At 36.0% G+C, this 21,679-nt stretch overlaps 1 protein-coding gene across 2 annotated transcripts; it reads left to right on the top strand.

The window, feature by feature from the left end:
* Positions 1-7,958: 7,958 nt before the first annotated feature.
* Positions 7,959-16,458, top strand: LOC103704812 (receptor protein-tyrosine kinase CEPR2). Of its 2 annotated transcripts, XM_039133546.1 has the most exons (4): positions 7,975-8,439; positions 11,463-11,555; positions 12,627-15,234; positions 15,864-16,458. In XM_039133546.1, exons 3-4 carry the CDS (start codon positions 12,693-12,695, stop codon positions 16,214-16,216), a joined length of 2,895 nt encoding a protein of 964 aa, XP_038989474.1. In that variant the 5' UTR covers positions 7,975-8,439; positions 11,463-11,555; positions 12,627-12,692; the 3' UTR covers positions 16,217-16,458. The 2 variants fall into 2 exon arrangements, with proteins under 2 accessions (XP_038989473.1, XP_038989474.1); XM_039133545.1 differs by lacking the exon at positions 11,463-11,555 and having other exon boundaries at positions 7,959-8,439.
* The last annotated feature ends 5,221 nt before the right edge of the window (positions 16,459-21,679 follow it).

Below are 21,679 nucleotides of genomic sequence, written 5' to 3'. Positions count from 1 at the left end.
TAATATATTTGTCAACTCGCTGCTAATGGTGGTGAAAGGAAGGCCGGCGTGGTTTGCCGAAACCTGCTTTCTTCGGTCTTTACAGACACGATTGGAGATGTTCTCATCACAATCCGATAATAAAGTTGTAGGATTGGATCGAATCGGTTCTTGCTAACTTGGAGAGGGGTTGCTTGAAGGGAAAAGTACATGAAATACTGATGGCATTTTACATAGAGAATCATCAATAGCTGGGGAGAGGAGTCAATTGAAGAAAAATATCAAAGACTTGAAAGAGACGAATGATCTGAAACAAGGATGAAGAAACAAGTGGGGTTATCACAAACTATTGGTGTTGAATAGTAGACCATCCTCATCTAGTCTCCTGTCACCATTTGGAATCAATGGTGGGCAATGATTAAGTTTCCTCCAGCGGGATCACGCAACGTTTCTTCCAGCAGGATCACGCAACGCAGGACGGGGACATCTGCTTTTGCCGCTAGGGGTCATTCTTAAAGGCCATTCCGGCGGCCACCGTCCCTCGGAAAGTCTCGTCTTTTGGTGCTAGAAGTACGTTTTCTATGAGCTCTCGGATTGTTTTAGAGCAGCAGGGGAGAAGGAGAAGGTACTGTCAGTAGGCACTGAAATAAACCATCCAATATTGGCTTACCTCGTGATCTACTTGTTGGCTGATGTGTTTGTTTTTCTTTCTGCTGCTTGTTTTCTTGTGATACAAAAGGGTCTCTCTCACCTTTTCTCTTGCTTGTAACTTGTTGGGTTTGGGTTCTGATGTGGAAGGGGATTTCAGTGGGGTCGGCTATGGATTGTGCTCTCCGCTTTACAGTGTTTGGCTCGCAATAGACAAGCATTTGAGTGCTCTTTAAGCACGCTCTCGTCACCTCGTCCGTGTAGTGCAGCTAGCATTCAGCGCATGACGACGACCTTTTTTCTCATAACAATGGATGATGAAAACTTTTTCCTTTTGGCCGTATACACCCATTTTTTTTTGGCATGCTGGCCTTCCTTGCATCGCTACTTTTGCTTGGCTGTTAAAATCTACTATCGTCTCGTGATCTACTCATGTGAGGCGTCCTGCGGGAGCAACGCTTGGAGTGAAAAATTAAACTTTGGTCGATGCCAAAGCCGGGTGGAAGGAGAAATAAGAAGCTAAATAATAGTGCTATCTTTTGTCCTTGAAAACAATATATGTGTTTTAATATCTTTGGTCTATTATGCTTGGTTGTGAAGTAAGTTCACTCAGAATACATGGATAAGATGAAATAAGATACTCCATACTGTAGGATGAAATATCTTACTTTCGTATGATTCTTTAAAAGTAATTTTTTTGTTTCAGTGCTTATTGGGTGCATTTGGTTCGCGACTGGGATGAAATCGGATTGGATTGAATGAGAATCAGAATAGTTATATTCCTCTATGCGTTTGGTTCATGGCTGGAACCAGTCTAAATTGAATTTCTGGAGATTGGGACATTTCCTTTCTCCCTTGAAATTGGAATAGGAATGGAACTTCTTCCAACTAAATAGTTAGAATTGGAATCACTCATTTCCGTTCCTATTTTAAAGCTCAACTCAACCAAACATGTCCGAAGTAGCTTCTGAAATAGGTGTAATAAGTTGAAGTAGTCTCAGTGCCATTGTAACCCTGAACCAAATGGAGGTTCAAAAAGTTCTCAGATTTTTTCATATCCCTCTTCTTGATCGAGCACCAATCTTAGATTAATTCTGGCACATTACCCTGTTTGATAATCAATTACTTCGTTCTACACAGAAAAGAGGCTCGACTTTAGTCAGCATATCATCTGACATCAAGAATATATTTGTGCTGGCTGAATTAGTGTCCATAAGAAATTAGTGTGGGTGCCTCGTGACGGATTAAGAGCACCACCTCTTGTGATTTCACTTCAATGGTGTCCAGGTTCTACACTGCTGTATCTTGTGCTCTTGGTTGCACCGACAGCTTATTATATAGATTTGGTATCGGCATTCCAAAAGTAAAGAAGCATGCTCATGCTGTGACGCAAGCAATGAATTAAACTTTCCTTCTTTTAAATTTTTGATTTTTTTTTTTCTAAAAAACGATGTCTTTTTCTTCAATTATAGGAAAACGACCATTAACTTGTCTTGTTTGGAGAAGAAGAAGAGCAAGGTTTATCAAAATTTATTAAGCTCATGAATTATGATAAAGACAAGGTTTGAATTGAAGTCATTAGCATCTAACCCATACTAATTTTACCAACGGGATTTGTTGACACCTCCAATTGCTGGATTTTTACCTCGATACAAATAAAATTTAATTATTTAATTTTGTTCTTTTAAGTAGTTTTTTTTTTGACATCTCGATGAAGCAAGTTAATGTTTTTGAAATTTTAAAGAAGATGAAAAATCAATTTCTAGGTGTTTAATTCTTTTTAAGTCAAGTAAAATATTAAGTCAAAATTATTGAACAATCAAATTTATTTGGTTTTCTTCCTCGAATTTTGCCCCTGACTTATATTCCATATTCGAAGAAAAAAGGAATGACATTTACTAAGCTCCACTATTACCAAGCATGTTCAAGTGCTGAATCATATGAAGGAATAAAACTCGAATCTGAAATTTCAGATCATCATCAATTTTTCAAAAAAAAAAAAAAAACAACTGGATCATCTAACTGGTTACCCATTACCACTTTATATAGATAGGATCGAATCGGTAATTGCTCGAAAAAAGATTGTGGGGATGGATGACTAAGCGTATAATGCGATCCACTCTAATTATACATGTCCTATACATGTTGAATCACAACAAAGACGAATGGACATTTTAATTTCAAAAATTAGACAAAAATTACTATACTTGTGGTCGGCCGTCCACATTTTGCTTGCCAACACCATCTTGGCGTCCATTTTGGCATGGGTCCACCGATTGAAACCCTCAATCGATAGCCGACCATTTCGGATCATAACCTTGACGGCACGCATTGAGTCATATGCTTACTTACTGTACATGTATTTGTCTCTTTGGATCACTTGATAATTATTAATACTAGTAGGCCCCGACATTTTGCACCGATCGGATGGCTCTGATTGCTCGGGCGGTGGATTAGACTGATCTGTAGTGTATATGGGCCACCTCTGGCCGACCTATTCAGAGGAATGAGAATAATTTGCACGTCAGCTTCGCCCAAGCAAAACAGCAGCATAATTTGTAGGTGGAGACAGGATTCCATCACCATATGTGTGCTTACCTTTCTTTCTTATGGTAGAACAGATGCAAGAATGAAAGAAGATAGGATCCTAAAGCTAGAGCTATTTGTAAGCGGCAATAAATCCTCTACAATCCAAAGGGCAGATTCTTTTTTCATAATTTAACTACGTCGCAGATTGTAGTAGGCTAATAAAGGATCCAGACGAGATTATCTTTTACTTGTGCATTTTTCTATAACAACCCAGGATCTCACCCAGAATGACTAGCTGAAAGATATTATTTGGATTCCATGATCCTGTATAAGTACCCAAGATCTCCTCGGTGAATAACTGATGTAAGGCTAAGGGTTCAAATCCTTTCAAATTTAATCACAAACACCACGATAGGCTCATGGTCAGCCTCCATGAACCCGGTTACAGTATCTCCTAGTTCATATAGGCTATGGGCCGAGTTTGCTTTGATACCATTTATAACAATCCGGGACCTAACCAAAATGGTTAGCCGGAAGGTATTATTTGAGTTCCTTGATCCTATATACATACCCAAGATCTCCTCGGCGAATAACCGATGTGAGACTAAATACATGCCCGCACGGATCCTCATATTTTTAATCCAAAAAGTCCATTATGTCCTAACAGAACGTTTACTAAGGTAATGAAAATGGACTTAAACAGAGATGGCACGAGTGTTCGATTTGGCCTGAGTTGCAGCATCAAGGTCTAACCCAAATTGAGATTAAACTTCCTTGTAAATTAGATGTGGGTTAGATTTGGGCAAGCAATAGAGTTTTGTCATGAGTCAGGAGTTTTTTATGATGAAGGCTGTAGAGGATCTGTGCTTTCTGTAAGCACACAATGGCAGACTTGATGAGAGCTTCTTTGGTAAGTAAACAAGTGAAATTATTGAATATATATTTTTCAGCCTAGTTTAAGAACTGCATGACCTGCTTGCATTCTTATTTATCTATTAAGCATCTCAAGCTCTAGATCAATATATAACAAGCAAAATTAACTCTAAGATTATACATGCATGTATGCCCACAAGATCTCTTAACTATTCTCTTAAACGAGTCGTTGCGAAGGATTAGTGTTCAGTTTTTTTTTTCTTTTTTAAAGGAAAATGTTTAGCTCTAAATTAATCGAAACTGCATGGGATTGGAAGTCAGATGTGAATTCAAGGGAAGAAAAGCCTTTTAACTTGAGTTAGGTTCCAGAATCCTAGCAAGCAAGAATCAGAAAAAAGAGATCATCTACATGAAGTTTGAATGATATCAAACCTCACTTACAATTACTCCATGGTGACCAGACCATGGAATAATTAAAAAGCCTATTAGGAGAATCTCTGATGGGTGCCACTCTGGCTGATGCCTGATTGACACGTGGCAGGTGGATGATTTAATTAAGCTACTGTTGGGGGGGGACAAAAACAGGAGTCTTTAGTATTAAGATGACATGATTGCAGTATGATTGAGAAACAATAACTAATATTGATTGATGGTGAAATGAGCCTTGAACTTTAGTAGTTAGCTTGCCTCCCTTGAGATCATTTCGTTGGCTTTGGATCTTAGGAAAAGATCCAAATAGCTAATTAAGTTGGTAGCTATCTCTTGATAGAGGCCTTTCTTTGTGGTTCCTTTAACCCTCTCCTTCCCTCTTGTGCTACATGGATTGCATGCAAACTCTTGCGATCGAATGGCTGTGATTTGGATAAGAGAGCTGTAAACTATTTCAATGATTCTCTTGTCTTATATAATAGCCATAAAATTGTTTTGTCTAGAAGGAATATAGTGGATTAGGGCACATGTTACTGTAATGTCCATTAACATAGGCAGAAATCATTAATATACTACCAAATCAAACATAAAAGAACAAACGCATATTCTTATAATTTCGAAAGGGAAATAAAGTTTTAATGGAACTATCTGATGGTGACTCTGGTTGTAGGTGGGGCTTGGAGATTAAAATAATTCATGAAAGAGATTTTAGAAGACATCAGGGGTTTAGATTGGATTTGTTCTTGATTAGAAAAACAATTAATAAAAGAAATGGCAGCATCTCCAAAAAAAATAAGATGCATATAGTTGGACATATTTTGGTATCAATGACTCCAATATAATTATCAATAGAATGCTCTAATTGATCACTCTGCTGCTAATTGCAAGCTATCTGGATATCATCATCATTGATATTCATTAAACAAGTTTAGACATTATCTATTATAAAAAAAAGATGTGTGACTGGTGAAGGGTTAATCAAACCACACCTCTTGCCCACCCATTGATCTCCATGTAGTTGCAACTTTTTTATTCTCTTTTTTGAAGGGACAAAGTTGCATATTCTTATACATAATATGATAGATTCATTTTTCTTAAACAAAAAAGAAAAAAAGGCATATTTTATGCATATAATATATCTCTATTATTATAACACAATTTTCAAGGCTTGAAGATAGAGTCCATGCGTCTGAAAGTTTTAACTGTTCATATAATATATCTCTTTTGCTTTTTAACGCACGCGCGCATATATATATATATATATATATATATATATATATATATATATATATATATATATATATATATATATATATATTAAATTTATTTTGTTCTTTAAGATAAACAAGAGAAGGAAAACTAATTAAAACTAAAAATGTGTTTCTCGAGTTAAATCATGAGGCTCACAATTTTCATACTTTCTCTAATGCATATGACTAATATTAATACCCTTATATAATGCTATATCTCGAGCATGTTACACTCACTCATGTGTCAAAAAAATGCAACTTTAACTCAAGCAGACGCCAACAGGGCTTGTAAATTTATAATTGGTGAGGAATTGTACTCTCCTTTTTCTCTCAGTTTTGTCACAGCCTAAGTAGCAGTAGGGGTAATTCAGGCTCTGACTTCATCATGTATAGTTCCCTCAAATTTTTACTACAACCTTAAAGAACCGAGTGCAGTTATAAAATTTCAATTCTTACTTCAACCCAAAAGAACTGAGTGGGGTCATAAAATTTCATGCAAGTCCATCATCACTAATTTTTTGAAAGGATACAGTAAAAAAAGGGAAGTGTCATGCTGTCATGTCCTTTTGCATTCGCTAGATTTAAAAGCAGAATACCTAATCCTAGTGATACATTTACTAGCATCCAAGCATCGCATGTGTTTCCACATGCCAAAGCTAAGTAATTAAAGTGCTCTTGGATAACTTACGATAGCCACAAAATATTCTCCTTCGATCATACTCATTTGATCAAAAAATCAGTAGTCTGTGGTTAATTGGTGAGCTCAACCAAGGATGAAAATTGCTACGTTGGGTTTAATTGTAGTGTTAATAACAAGCAAAAGTAGTTAAAAAAGAAAGACTGCTGGAATCGTTAGATCATAAAGATAGTAGTAAAGATTTTTTATTTTTTTGTTACTTGCACCAGGCACCTAGATTGAAATCATGCCTTCATAACAAGGTTTGGAAAGTTAGGGATATTTAACAAAAAGCTACCTCCATTATTGCATCTAACATGAAGATTACTATAAAAATTCTTTTCACTTCAGAAAGAAACATCATTTTAATTAGTAGTTGTAGCTTAAAACTCTATCAAACAATGGAAACAAAAAAGCTGCCATCTTGTATATAAAGAATGTAATACATAATAATACATCTCGAAACCGATTATAACTGATGTGGCAAATTGTCCAACAAGGATTTGCCACATTGTCATGGATTGACCACTCAAAACTCGTCCTGTGGTCGACCCAAAAGGCACGCAAAAAATTCTTCACATTTCATACTTTTCTTTAAGGTAGCAGCAACTTGGTCATGATCATGAATTGTTTCAAAACAAATACGATAAGTGAGCAATTCGCATGGCCAAAAAGTGCGAGCATAATTCACAAGCAAGAATGCCGGTTGTTGCCATAATAGCCAATGCTTGCGCCCGAACTATTTGGCGACGGACTCTGGCCTTCACCTATATATTGCATTTTTGAAGGCTTTTCTTGTAAGTTCTTTTTTGACTTCCTGAGAGTCGTATCTGATTTAGGCATCAGAATGTCTTCCGTCAAACAAGCTTTAGTGGATGAACTTCTTTGTTTTATTTTTTCAGGCTGGATCCAGCATCGGAGCAACGATTCAAATGAAACCTCTGCCATCCAACATCAACTCTGAAAACGCACGATGTCAGAATCATCGTCGTCCAAATGTAGCAGCTACCGAACCATCATCATAGGGGTGTGCATCGACCCCTAGCCGATCTTTTCTATCTGGATGGCAGACGAGACAAGCATTCCAATGACTCCATCAGCTCGATACCTTGAGATTTTTATGAGTAAATGCAATTGAAATATATATAAGAGTAATAATTTAAAATACAACCTAGCTGCCTTCTACACATTTCCATCTTGCATGACATGCGAGGAAACTTGTAATTTTCTTAAATAAAGGACTAAATTCTCATATTATTTTGTAAAATATTTCCACTATAATTTTTGCCATCCTCATTAAAGTTCTTCTACTCTATCTATACTATAAAAAATAAAGACAAACAATTCTTGCAGTTTAAGTGGATACGAGTAACCATCATTCTATCTAAATCTCAAGGACAATATTGCCGTCAAGCACCAACTCCACCCCCGCCCCACCATCACTCCCGCGCCCAATCGGAAACCGCCACTGTACGGTTATACCCCCAATCATACGACCTACCTTTGCGACATTCCCCAAAATAGTAGGGGCAATGTCGTCTTTCTATTCTACGATCCGGCTTTATAAACCGTGACAAGCTTACACCCCGCTTAAAAAAAAAATTTTTCTCCCGTCCCTCCTCCTCTTCTCTGCCGGAAAAAGAGAAAAAAAAATCCCCTTTTCTCCTCTTCGATCCTCCAATTCCTCTTCTTCCGTCGATTTTTTTTCTCATCATGATGGCGAAGGAAGCAAAAATATGAAATCTTTCGATCCATTCTTCCACAATTTGAAGGGGTTCTCAGCTATGGAGCGGCGGAGAAAAGAAGAAAAGCGGCAGTCTCTGGAGGATTTCAGACGCGCAGTAACCCCCTTGTTCTTCTCTGATTTCCGAACGAGAAGCTAGGGTTTTTGGAAGCGTGTCTCGGATCTTAGATTGCCTTCCGAGGGACAACCCCATCGCCGACTAAGCTTCTGCTCCATTGCATTATGAGAAAGAAGAGTCGATCGTAGATAGAGAAATGGTTCCTTTCTTCAGCCGATCGAACCCTACTGGAGCTTTTCTTCAGACTTCTTAGGTAAGAAATTGTTCAATAAGTTCTCCTTTTTTTCCTTATAGCTGTAGCAAGCAAATAGAGAGAAAAATAACCGGAAAAATAGAATTTAAAGTGGACAAATGGAGTTTTCTTAAATATAAAGATCGAAGCTTTGTTTCTCAGTTCAAGAAAAAAAAAAACAAAACTTTTTTCTGATATAGGTTTTCAGCTAGAAATTAGCGAGAAAAGGAACGAAGAAATTGAAAATTGAAGCTTTGATTACTGCTGATCCGCCCTGTGATCAGATCCAGACTGTGCCAGCCATTGGACGGCTTGGATCTTCCGTGTCCCTCCTTTCAATCCTTTCCGTATATTCCACATCTCTTGGTGGATTCTTGACGACACATTGGTGGTCCCGCAGTAGAGTGTAACGGCGTTCTCGTCTCTTCTTTGTAAGAGAACAGTTAGTGGGTCCCGCGACGGTACGTTTTGTGGTTCCTTTCTCGTTCTCAAATAATTGTTTCGTTGACCGCTTGGCGGCAATGGACTCGGGGACGGAAAAGTGGGTTTACAATCACGGAGATAATGTTATTTCACAATGGGCCCACTTATCTGTCTCTACCTGAGTGCTGACGTGTCTTCCGTCTATTGGAAGGCAGTGGGGGATCCCATGTTGCGCATCCCATAGTGATGCATCATCACCAAAGGCAAAGGCTACAAAATGGGTTGAGATGACCCGTGACCCAACCCAACCCGATTTGACCTAATCCGACCCATTTTAAAGGACATGTGGGGCTGAGTTGGATTCTAAAATTAGATCCGTTCCATTTTTGGGACCGAATCCGGATTTCCAACTGTACAACCCGACCCGACACGTTCCAATCTGTTTGAAATTTGGATACTACGACCCAACCCGAACCTGCTAAACCATTTGGGCCTGTGGGCTGCAAGCGTGCAGGCCCAGTCGCCCAACTGGTGCTTGAGGCTCGGCCTAAAGTCTTAACTTTCTGTTCCTGATCAATGTTCTGAAGTTGATAGTGAGTAGAAATGTGGAATAATATAATGATATTAAGTTTCTTAGTGGTCTCATGAAGATAGGTAAGAGAGTGGTGCTCATGAATGTGGGGTTATATTTTTTTATGAAGGTAGGTGGGTTAGGTAAGAGATTGGTGCTCGTTAGGAATAAAAATGCTTTCATTGATTATGTTTAGCTGGGATAAAATTAGAAGAAAAGAAAAAACAATGTATGGAAAAATTTATTTTTTAAAAAAGAAGAGGAAGCAATAGATGCAGCAGCATAGTGGAATGGATGTCGCAGATCAAATCAACTTTAAAAAAGACAGCAAATATCACCGATATCGGAAATAGGTAAAGGTCCATAAATTTATTTTACCTGTCTAGCAATGTGGACCCAACCTTTTAGTGTTATTGGGTCGAGGCTTTGTTTGGTGTTAGATTCAGTGGTAGTAGGGCTTTCGCAGGCAGCTTGAGCATCGAGAGTCTTTGTTCTAAGCAACTTGCTGCTTTGGTTTAATGAATTAATAGTGCGCCAATAAATGGCTAATAATATTTGAACTCAATTTATATTTGAACTCAATCATGCCAGCTTGTGCTAATAATATCTCAAGCATGTTCTACATATTACATATGATAAACATTAACCAATTTTTAAGCAAAACAAATATTTATTCGTTATCTTTATACAATAGCATCTAATTTCTGTATCTCTATCAATCTTATTTTTGAGGTAATGAAAATATATAAGATATAATTATTTACGGTGAAAGCAAAGTCATCAGAGTATTGGCTTATATCCTTACTCAGACCCGAATCGGATCCGACTAGGACCCAAATTTTTTCGGTTGGGACCAGATTATACATGGATCTGACCCAACTCGAATGACCCGTTGGGTCAAAAATTATAGCCATGGACCCGACCCGATTTTCTATTGGGTTGGTTTTGGGTCTAACATTAGGACCCGAACAAAGAACCGGGTTGGGTCAGGATCACTCGTGACTCAGTCCGACCCGATCTATTTGCCCCCCTATCAAAGGCAGGGTTCTAGAATCAATAAATTTTTTAAGCCTGAGGCCTAGCCTCGACTGAAGACCAATTTCTTAGCCCAAGTATGTTGGCCCGGCCCATGCATGCATTGGATAGATAATCACCAGATGGTATTATGAATAACATTTCTCAAACTTTGTTTCAAAAGAAAAGTAATTAGACTGATAGATTTAAAAGGTTCCGCTTCAAATATCTCGCTGTTAAGTTCTTTTACTGTCTAGTTTTTATAATATCATGATAGGATGCGTTCAGGAAGATTTGTGATGGTTCATGAGAATTGTTTGTTGTGGATAATAATGTAAAGAATTTGAATCTTAAGAAGCTCATTTATGAACCTTTTGAGTTCTTGCTTTAATTGAAAAAATCATTTTATAGGGCACTAAGATAGCTTGGAAATCATCTTTATCCTTCCATTTTTGATAAATGAAGTCTTCCTCAAGTGATTGAAACCAACATAAGACTCTGCTTAGTTTCAGGATTCAAAACATGTAACCAAGACTGGAGTGGAAGATTGGAAAAGGAAAAAACTGAAGTAGTCGGTTAGGTGAATGCCAACAAATCAATTAGTTAATGAAACTAAGCTAGGTCTTGAGATAAGGTTACAACAATAGAGATCTATGCAGCAACCTCAAGCAATCTCTGGAATCCTCTTGTTTAAGGAATGCAACAGAGAGAAGAGAATGGTAAGGTCCATGTCAATCTGGCACTTTCACATTCATGGCATTATCTAAATCTTCTTCGAGAGCATGACTAACTTGATCGGCTCATTATATCCTATCAGTGAAGAACTCCTGGATGCTTACTAAAACCTTTTAACTTTTGTAATCAAGACCTAGTTAGCATTCTTAACAAAAGCACATGGAAAAATCTTTCCACACCACATCCATCTGTATGGTTCCAGTTCATAATTGTCTTCCTGCCCAAAAATCGATCTTTCTACAATAAATCAAAGCTATCTGATCTTCTCTTTCATAAGTAATAGATGAGAGGTGAATCTCAGGTATCTGCTTGTAGTTCTAATTGCAACAAGGAGACATACAAGGATTTGAAGTGCAGTTTTGCTTGCAATGTGGGGAGACATTTGACATGAAAGGTAGGGAACCTAAAATACAAGCAACAGCTTTAAAGGCTTTCTATGGATACCATCATATAATTTTATCTCTAGAGATCCTTTTGGCTCTTTCAGATGTTATAGTTGCATGTGCATCCTTTTTTCACTTGCTTCTGCTCTGCTAGTGGCACTATTAATTTCCTGCATTCTGTAACTACTTGACATTTGTTTTAATCATCTAATTACTTCTTGAGGAAAATTTTGAGTTATTAAACAAACAAACTACAGCAAGAAGTAGTTATCACCAAATCAAGATTTGAAGAGCTAACATCCAAAAATAAACATTAATCTAGTACCTGAGACTGCTTATTTATTTTCATATGCATATTTAAATACAAAGTTGTTTGTGCTACCAAGGTTTCATTAGTCAAATAAAGGAAATATCAAATGTAGATCAGTAAAGCTCTGCCCGTAAGAGTTATCAGATATGACAACAAAATGAAATCAATTCCATTTATATCCGAACATTAGCCAAAAAGACTTCTTAATGATGTAATGAGTCATGTTTTCCATTGATATTTGTTACTTCACCCTCCCCCGCACCCCTCGGCCCCCCCCCCACACACAAAATAAAAAACTCCATGGGATTTTTGCATGTTGATATCAATTAACCTGGTCTTATAGCATATTACCTCCCATGTGTGTGTGCTGGAACTTCACCATTCAAACTCTAGGAATTTGAACAAAGTTTCATGTAAAATGAGTACCTGTATTGTTGGGGTAATGGGTGTCGGAAGTGGCTGTTGTCATCAAGTGCAAACGAAGTTTGGCAGATCTTTTGATCATGAATTATTCTGCTTAAAATCCTAATGGTTGTTCAGCCTGCATTTGCTGTTCTTTTCACCATTGCCATTAAAATTTTCCATTTAGAACTGTCCAGTTACTGAGTAAAACTGTGCCTAAGACATGTCCTCAGGCTTTTTCATATTAGTGTTTTGTCTTGTAGTTTAAATTCATCATCATTAGAGGTGATCCAGTATTAATTTATGTTTAAGATCTCCTCTTTTCTCTCACTAGATATTATCTGGTTTTCTGATGTGTTTGTTCTTACAGGTATACTGAATTGGCAAAAGGAGTCTCTTGAGAACTTGGTCCTGTGTTATTATACTGTTGCCGACCATGGCAAAGGCAAAGTTCTTATGTTCCCTCCATTTCTTGAGCACCATTCTCCTGATTTCCTCTGTCCCAATCTCAAACTCCAAAACAGTGGAAACTCAAGCCCTCCTGCAATTCAAGAGTCAATTGATTGACCCTATGAAGTATCTTGAAAGCTGGAAGGAGTCAAACACGCCATGCCAGTTTTTTGGTGTCACATGTGACTTCAGTTCTGGGGAAGTTATTACAATCTCACTTGCATATAAGAACCTTTCTGGCAAGATCTCACCATCAATCTCTGCCCTTGGCAGCCTTAAAACACTTCTTCTTCAAGCAAATTCCATATCAGGCACAGTTCCTCCCGAGTTGAACAATTGTGCTAGTCTTCAGGCCCTCAATCTCTCGATAAACAGTTTAACAGGCCAATTGCCGGATCTTTCAGGCTTAAGGAAACTGAAGGTTCTTGATTTGTCAACAAATGACTTTTCTGGTAAATTTCCAGCATGGATCGGGAATCTGTCTGATCTGGTTGCACTTGGTCTTGCTCAAAATAACTTCGAGGAGGGAGAGATTCCGCCGAGTATCGGAAATTTGAAGAACCTAACATGGCTTTACTTGGCAGAGTGTAATTTGAGAGGAGAGATTCCATCCTCTATATTCGAATTGATTTCATTGGGAACTTTAGATCTCTCCCAGAACCAAATTTCAGGGATACTTCCTAAAGAAATTTCGAAGTTACACAACCTGTACAAGATTGAACTCTATCAAAATAATTTGACAGGAGAGATCCCACCTGAGCTTGCAAACCTTACTAACTTGCATGAACTTGACATTTCCCGCAATCATATGACTGGAAGAATCCCCACTGAGCTTGGTGATCTTAAGAATTTCACCGTCATTCACCTATACAGGAACAACTTCTGGGGTGAACTCCCCAAAGGATTTGAAGACTTCCAGTTTCTCATTGCATTATCTATCTATGAGAACAATTTTTCCGGAGAACTCCCAGCAAATCTTGGCCGGTTCTCACCACTCAACAGTTTGGACATATCGGAGAATAATTTCTCTGGGGAATTTCCGAGGTTCCTGTGCCAAAATAACAATCTGCAATTCTTGCTTGCACTGGATAATAACTTCTCAGGTGAATTTCCTGATTCTTATGCAAACTGCAAGTCTCTGCAGAGGTTCCGAATTAGTCAGAATGGCTTCTCTGGGCGCCTTCCAGAAGGTTTATGGGGACTGCCGCATGCCATTATCATTGACATAGCAGACAATGGTTTCACTGGATGGATATCTTCGGAGATTGGGACCTCAACTAGCTTGAATCAATTGTGTGTTCAAAATAACAGGCTCTCCGGTGAGATTCCAGCTGAGATAGGAAAGCTCCCTCAGTTGCAGAAGTTATATGCTTCCAATAATTCTTTCTCAGGTCATATACCATCTGAAATTGGAAATCTGAACCAGTTGACGTCTCTGCATTTGGAGGATAATGCTCTCACCGGGCCTATACCATCTGAACTTGGTTCATGCAGTAGACTGGTAGAGGTTGATCTTGCACAGAATTCATTGAGTGGCAACATTCCAGGAACTCTCTCTCAGTTGGCCTCTCTCAATTCAATTAATCTATCACAGAACTTGATTACTGGTCCTATTCCAGATAGTTTACAAACATTGAAGCTAAGCTCCATTGACTTCTCCAAGAATCGATTGACAGGAAGGGTTCCTCCAGGTCTTCTGATGATTGCTGGAGATGAAGCATTTTCTGGCAATCCCAGTCTATGTATCGATGGAAAGTCGAGAAATGGATGGGACCCGAACTTGGGCATTTGCAAGATGGATAGCAGGCACAAGGACATCTTGGGTAAGAGACTGGTTCTTGCATTGATCATTTTATCAGCTATATTCGTACTTTTAGCTGGATTAGCGTTTGTTAGTTATAGGAGCTTCAAGCTTGAGGAATCCCATAAAATGAAGGATCTGGAGGAGTGTATGGACAATGACTCAAAGTGGAAAGTGGAATCTTTCCAACCACCAGAACTTGATGCAGAAGAGATATGCAACTTGGAAGAGCAAAATTTGATTGGAAGCGGGGGCACAGGTAAAGTTTACAGGTTAGAGCTGAAGAACAAAGGGACAGTTGCAGTGAAGCAATTATGGAAGGGGAATGGAGCAAAAGTTTTGATGGCAGAGATAGATACACTGGGGAAGATCAGGCATAGAAACATACTGAAGCTATACGCCTGCTTGACCAGAGGGGAGCTTAACTTTCTCGTATACGAGTATATGCCTAATGGGAATCTTTATGAAGCTCTTCATCGGGAAATCAAGGGTGTCCAACCAGAGCTGGACTGGAGTAGGCGGTACAAGATTGCTGTGGGTGCAGCAAAGGGGATCATGTATCTTCACCATGACTGTTCACCAGCCATCATACACAGGGATATAAAATCCACCAACATATTGTTGGACGATAAATATGAAGCAAAAATTGCCGACTTTGGGATTGCAAAGATCGCAGAAGAATCAGACATAAGTTGTTTTGCTGGTACACATGGTTACATTGCTCCTGGTATGTTCTTATTTCATTATATACTCTTCTGTCCTCAAAAACAGTAGAACTGAAACTTACAATTGCTCTTCCTCAAATGTCATTGTTATCGTATTGCCCGCATCTATATATTAACTGCATAAAAGATCTGGTTTATTCATTCATATCCTTCTTATTTTCTGTTAATTTTGTCTTTCTGTAGTAGTGCTCGTTCTTTATTTGGTTGACTTTGTAGCATAGGTCATAGTTGCTGCAGAATGAAGGATTATTAATGGTTTAAAACTTATAATATATGCTTCCATTCTTGATGACCTTAAAAGGATTAACCTACTTGTTCATCACTTCGTTTTTTTTTTTTTACTTTATTTTCCATCTAATGAAGCAGAAAAAGGAGGGAAAAGAATCTTTAACAGCTTTTTTGTACTTTCATCCATTATTATGTGGTAGAACGACCCTACTGGTTTTAAGATGTTGAATAGAAGAAAGCTCACATTTTCTTCTCAATGCTGTGACAGCTTTATTTTAGCTTGTCTGTGGCAATCCATCCTATTTTGACATGCATTCATCTCTCATATTGTTTCTGAATATCTTCAATCTCTTACGACTGTCTTTGAACTTAATAGTCATCCTTGTGTCTATTTCATTTTCAGAACTTGCATATTCGCTCAAGATAACTGAAAAGAGCGATGTCTATAGTTTTGGTGTTGTCCTGCTAGAATTGCTTACTGGCTGTAGTCCTATAGAACCTCAGTTTGGTGAAGGGAAAGATATTGTCTATTGGGTTTCAACACATCTCGATGGCCAGAAGGTTGCAGAAGTTCTCGACCCCATGGTCTCAGGTTCTGCAGAAGATGACATGATGAAAGTTTTGAAGATTGCAATTTTGTGCACTACCAAGTTGCCAACTTTGCGTCCTAGCATGAGGGAGGTAGTTAAAATGCTTATTGATGCTGATCCTTGCACAGCAATTACGAGGGAAAAGAACTACGGTAAGGACTGCTAGTTTTATCAAGCAGGGCCTTTAATTTGTATGATAGTTATAGATGCTTTAGAAAATTTAAGTTGATATTTAGGCAGTGTAGGCCTAAGATGCTTGTAACTCAATTCAATCTAGTCATCTAATGTAAATTACATGTTCCGAGTAGTCTTGTTTTCAGGTAAATAGACATCGGGTTTATATCATGTATTATTACATGTAATGATTGGCTTTTCTGTCTAATGAAAAGCAATTCTCATTGTTATCTACCTAAAGATGTTACCATTTTGTATGCCTTTCATGACTATTATATTTGTATATTATACTAAATTATCTATAAATTATTAGTTCTGGCTGTTATATTTTTATTTGTATACCTTTTATGACTATTATATTTGTATGCTATACCAAATTAATTAGCTATAAATTATTAGTTCTCAGGCTACAGTTATATTTTCTATGCTAGTGCCAGCTGGTGAAAATCATTAACAATTTATATTTCGTGAATATCTGATCAGAAAAATTTAGTTTCTTATGAAAACCTACAATATTACTATGTGTATTTGAAAACGACTCCAAAATTTTCTGTTGGCCAGAATATTGTTATTGTAGGTTGATCATTATTTTAGTATTCTCCAACTGTCAATCAGGCTAGGGGAATATGATTTCAATAGTGACAAACATTATTGGGATATAGCAGAACCTGCATATATAGAAAGTAAAAAGGTGATGAACTTGATAACTGAAGAGAAGACTATATACATAATAAACACCTCATCTCTTGTGCATATCTCTGATACCACTGCTATCTGAACAACAGTTATCTGATGGTTCTTTCACTCATTGAGGATCAGATTCTTGGTTCAGGAGTCATACTTCTAGGATGAGCTGGTTTCGGTAAAAGTAGGATCTCAGTTGTTGGTTTGCTTGTGATTTAATATGATAATTCACTGCAAGCATCTTTATGTGGTGTTTGCTGCACCTTATGATCATGGTGATAGCTTTGCCCATGCACAAGATTAAGCTTTTTCTGCTAAATTCTGTGGCTGCACTGAGCTGGTTTTGTAGTTCAGAGTCCTCAGGTCTTGTTTATCTTTATTCATTAGGCCCATCAGGCTTATTTGTGTCCATGCTAGTGTGATCATGGTCCGTCTCCAAGTCTCTTAGCCCTGTTTGGCCTGATAACGTATGAAATTTAAAAATTGCTCCTTTTGATGTTCTTTTGATTCTTCTGTCGTAATTGAAGCATGGGCTCACTTGGAGTGGGTTCTCAGTGGTCATAATAAGACTAGCTTATAACCCACGCAATGCGTGCAGAAATAATTGTTTTCTTTCTTGTTTTTTCGAACTGGTTTTGTAGTATATATACACTTGATTTAAATATGCTTACATCTGATATTTTTATTTAAAGCATGTTCGAAAATGAAATTATTCTATATGCACTTTATATATTTTTAAAAGAAAATTTTGTTAGAGACTGCTAAGATAGAAATGGCACTCTACTCCGTTGGAATAGTATAATGCATTATATAATTGTTTGGTGGCCATTAGATTAGTACAAAACTTTGATGATTGATGTATCTATATGTCTTCCGACGATTGGTTTGGGAGAATATTTTAACCGGAAGGCAAAAACTTGAACCCTCTTTTCTTAAAATACCAGAAATTTCTTCAGTTATATATACAAAATTATAGCTCCTCGGGATCAAAGATGAGAAACGTTAATACCAACTAAAAAACAAATGTTGAAAGCCAGCTAACTTAGGAACCGATATCGGCATGAGAAATGAATTGGCTAATATGACACCTAAGAGAAGCTTGTAAATTGAAGGATATTAGAAAATTTAAATTTATGCCGACTTTTAAGAGCATGATTTAAGCATGCACGTCGTCGATAAATAAAAAATAAAAAAATTGGTAAATCTTTACCCATATAAATTCTTATTTTAGTATGCATCTGGCGTAAGTATGCTTTACTCAATCGCGAATATTGAGAAAGAAAATCAATCATTCTTCCGCACAAAAGTTAAAAAAAAGGTACATTGTTTTATTAACTTAGACAATGCATGTAAACTGTTCTATTAACTCCTTCGTTATTCCATTAACGTCCGTCTAAGAGGGTATACTTTTCCATATATATATATATATATATATATATATATATATATATATATATATATATATATATATATATATATAACTATTTAATCTAAAGTGTTTATAGATATTTTTATGCAACTTTGGCTACAAGGCCGCTTCTCTCTCCTATCAAGGTGAAAGGTTTGACATTTGACAACGTTGCAAAAAGAACTTAGAAAAGATGTTTGGCAATGACTTGGTCTGCAATGAAATTGACTGATTATTGTTTAACTTAGATCACAACCGTCCATTTAATAAATTCTCGATCCTATGTATTTCATAACTCAGGCCTTGTCACATTTTGGTGGAAGCAGCCGAGTTGGAGAAAGTGGACATTACGATCATCCAATCACGTCGTTGATCAAACCCCATCAGCGTAATAATGACTTTGATGGATACAGCCGGAAAGCATGTCACCTCGGGACCTCCGTAATCAATGCTTGTGTCGCGATCTTTAAAGAAATCATGTGCGGCGGGGCCGGACTCTTATTTTGCCAAGCATTAAAAAAAAAAAATCTAAAAATCTAACAAAAATAATCAATCTCATGATTTTAAAAAAATAAATATAAAATAATTAATTATTTAGTATATATTATCTGACCATATAATATATATTGATAAAAAGTATATTCTTAAAAATATATATCGGTTTATCTAAAAGTGTGTATTAAACACTACTAGATATATATTAGTTAAGCTTATAATATGTATCCAAAAATCGACGAATGTGTATCACCAGCCACGTAGTATGTGTTGGTGAATATAATATTTTGAAAAATATGTATTAATTTGCTTGGAAGTATGTATTGAGTTGCTATATGACCAATTTACTAAGTATGTATCATCTGATCCTGTATTATGTACTAGTGAATAGTATATACTTAAAATTGTATATCAATTTACCTACATGTGTGAATTAATTTGCTAAATAACTAATTTATCTGGCGTGTATTACTTGGTCATATAGTATGTCCTGTAATTTTTTTTTTAGTTTTTTAATTATGAAACAGACGACTATGTTAGTAGAAGGAATCTAAAAGTTTTGTATTTCTTATTTAAGATGCGCACTAAGAAAAATATAGCAAAATATAAAGCATGCCTCTTTTCTTTTTTTTTTCTCTGGTGTCCGTCTCATATGATTTTGGTTTGGTTTTCGGCATAGCACAACTAGGATGATGGGCGGGTGAGTTCTCATTACAGTAGTAAATACAAAAAATGGGAAGTAGTGAATAGAGTTACCATATATGTATCCTCACAGGTGGAAAAAAAAAAAAAAAAAAATCAGAGACTCCATTTCAATATGTATATACAGTGCACAAAATACTTTTTAATTAAAAAAATAAAAATATCTACTATTTTTTATTAATTACATAGTTATGCAGAAAGTAATATATTTTTATAAATTTATACAATATATATGCTATTAATAAATACATTATTATTTTTAATAAAAATATATTTGTACTAATATACTAATATACTATTAATATTTTAAAAATATTAATAAAAAATTACTATTAGAATTACTTCTCAGGTAGAGACAGGAAAAAAAAAAAACTACGTTAATACCCACCCTTCCAACGTTTAAGAACTTGGCCACCGTCCAACCCCTTCATTTTTCTCATCGGGAGGTGATCATAACCCTGTTCATGCGGGCATGCCTCAGTAACCGAGATCCAACGGCAGCCGGACTTTGCGGAGAAATAAAAGCAAACGTAAAATGTACGGACTGATGTTTCTGTCGCATAAAACGTTCTCTGTGTACTTACGTATGATATTTTATCACCGGTGGGTGACGGTGGTTTTCACTTTTCATGCAAGCTTCCTCCTCCGCCGTCTGATACGGCATAAATTTCGGGGCTTTGACGGCATTCGGGGCCTTACTTCTCCGTACTAAAATCTCCTTTGAGAAAATTTTTGGAGGAACAAAAATCATTTTTTGACTTTTCAAAAATATGTTTAGATAAAATAAAAATATTTGATAAAATTTTCAGAAATCTATTTTAGCTTTTTAGAATTTTTTCAAAACACCACTTTTAAAAATTATCAGAAACTGTTTTGAGTTATAATATTTTTTTTACCAAAATATCCATAATAAAATAGATTAATTACACAAAATATATTATTTAACATAATTAAATTAATTTATATCTTTATTATTATATTATACTATAAATATACTATAATATTATATATATTATAATACATTGATATATTATGTTAAATAATTTAATTTTATAAAGAATTAATTTATGCTAAACACAGTCTGATTCATAGAAAGAGGAAGGGGAAGGGTGCGGTCAATAAAAAATATTTTTTTTAATATTCGATTGAAATTTTGAAAAAAAAAAGAGATCAAAAATAATTTTTTATAAAAATAAATTTTTCATATTTTATAAAAAAACATATAGGATATAGAAAAACTAATTTTACATAAATTAAAAATTATAATAATTTTTAACCAAAAATATTCTTAAATCATGGTGATCTTCTTAATAGCTATTTTTAATAATTAATTTTAAATTATTAAAACTTACCAAAACATAAAAAGATTATGATAACTTTAATAAAAAATATAGTAATAACTATAAAAATTTACCACAATATATTGAAGTTATCTAACTATTAAAAATTGTTAAAATTCCAAAAATTTAATCTAATTATTTTTAATACTTATTTTTAAATATTTTTAGATTCAAAATATATAAAAATAACCATTAAAAATAATACATATGATGTTTTATAGATATTTTACATAATTTTTTTAAAACTTTAATAGATATTTTGTATAACTTTTTAAAAAATAGAAGTACTGAAAAATATTTTTTTTATGATCGGTCAAATATATAAAAATTTCAGCTTTTTAAGAAATATATTTTAGTGTGGTAACAACATTTTTTCTAAACCAAATTTGTCCATCAACATAAGAGAATGTAAGTGAGAGAGGGAAAATTTTCATCAAGAAGAGAAGGGGGGACGAAAAATTCTTAGATTTGAGAAGACGTAGCATGACGGCAACCGAGCCCTTGGAAAGTAGCATGACCAAAATACCCCTTCCCGAAAAGGGTATGGGATTTTTTCGGTCAAAAAGAAAAGATTTACCTTATTTAAATTTAAATGCCATGCCCGCACAACTCTTTTGGCGGTTTGCGGTTCAAATCTAGAGCTCGATTGCGTGAAGGGAAAACATTCTTCCGTCGCATCAATTGGTAAATCGAGCCAAAACCGTTCCCTGCCGCCCGCGCGCGGCGCTCCTCCGAAAACGGAATGTCGGAATCTACGTTTTCCAAAAAATCCCGCTATTATGACTTCGCGTGCATGCAAATGATGTTTAAACATGCAGTGAATGGA

Source organism: Phoenix dactylifera, chromosome 14 (assembly GCF_009389715.1).
Source record: "Phoenix dactylifera cultivar Barhee BC4 chromosome 14, palm_55x_up_171113_PBpolish2nd_filt_p, whole genome shotgun sequence".
In the NCBI taxonomy this organism is placed as follows: domain Eukaryota; kingdom Viridiplantae; phylum Streptophyta; class Magnoliopsida; order Arecales; family Arecaceae; genus Phoenix; species Phoenix dactylifera.
The sequence above is the reverse complement of the archived record's forward strand: the minus strand, read 5'-3'. Positions and strand labels throughout refer to the sequence as shown.

What these genes read in the sequence shown, in the direction of transcription:
- LOC103704812 (XM_039133545.1), top strand. Translation starts at nt 12,693, where the DNA reads ATGGCAAAGGCAAAGTTCTTATGTTCCCTCCATTTCTTGAGCACCATT. An exon ending in ACATGGTTACATTGCTCCTG is followed by an intron (nt 15,235 to 15,863) that starts GTATGTTCTTAT and finishes TTTCATTTTCAG; the next exon opens with AACTTGCATATTCGCTCAAG.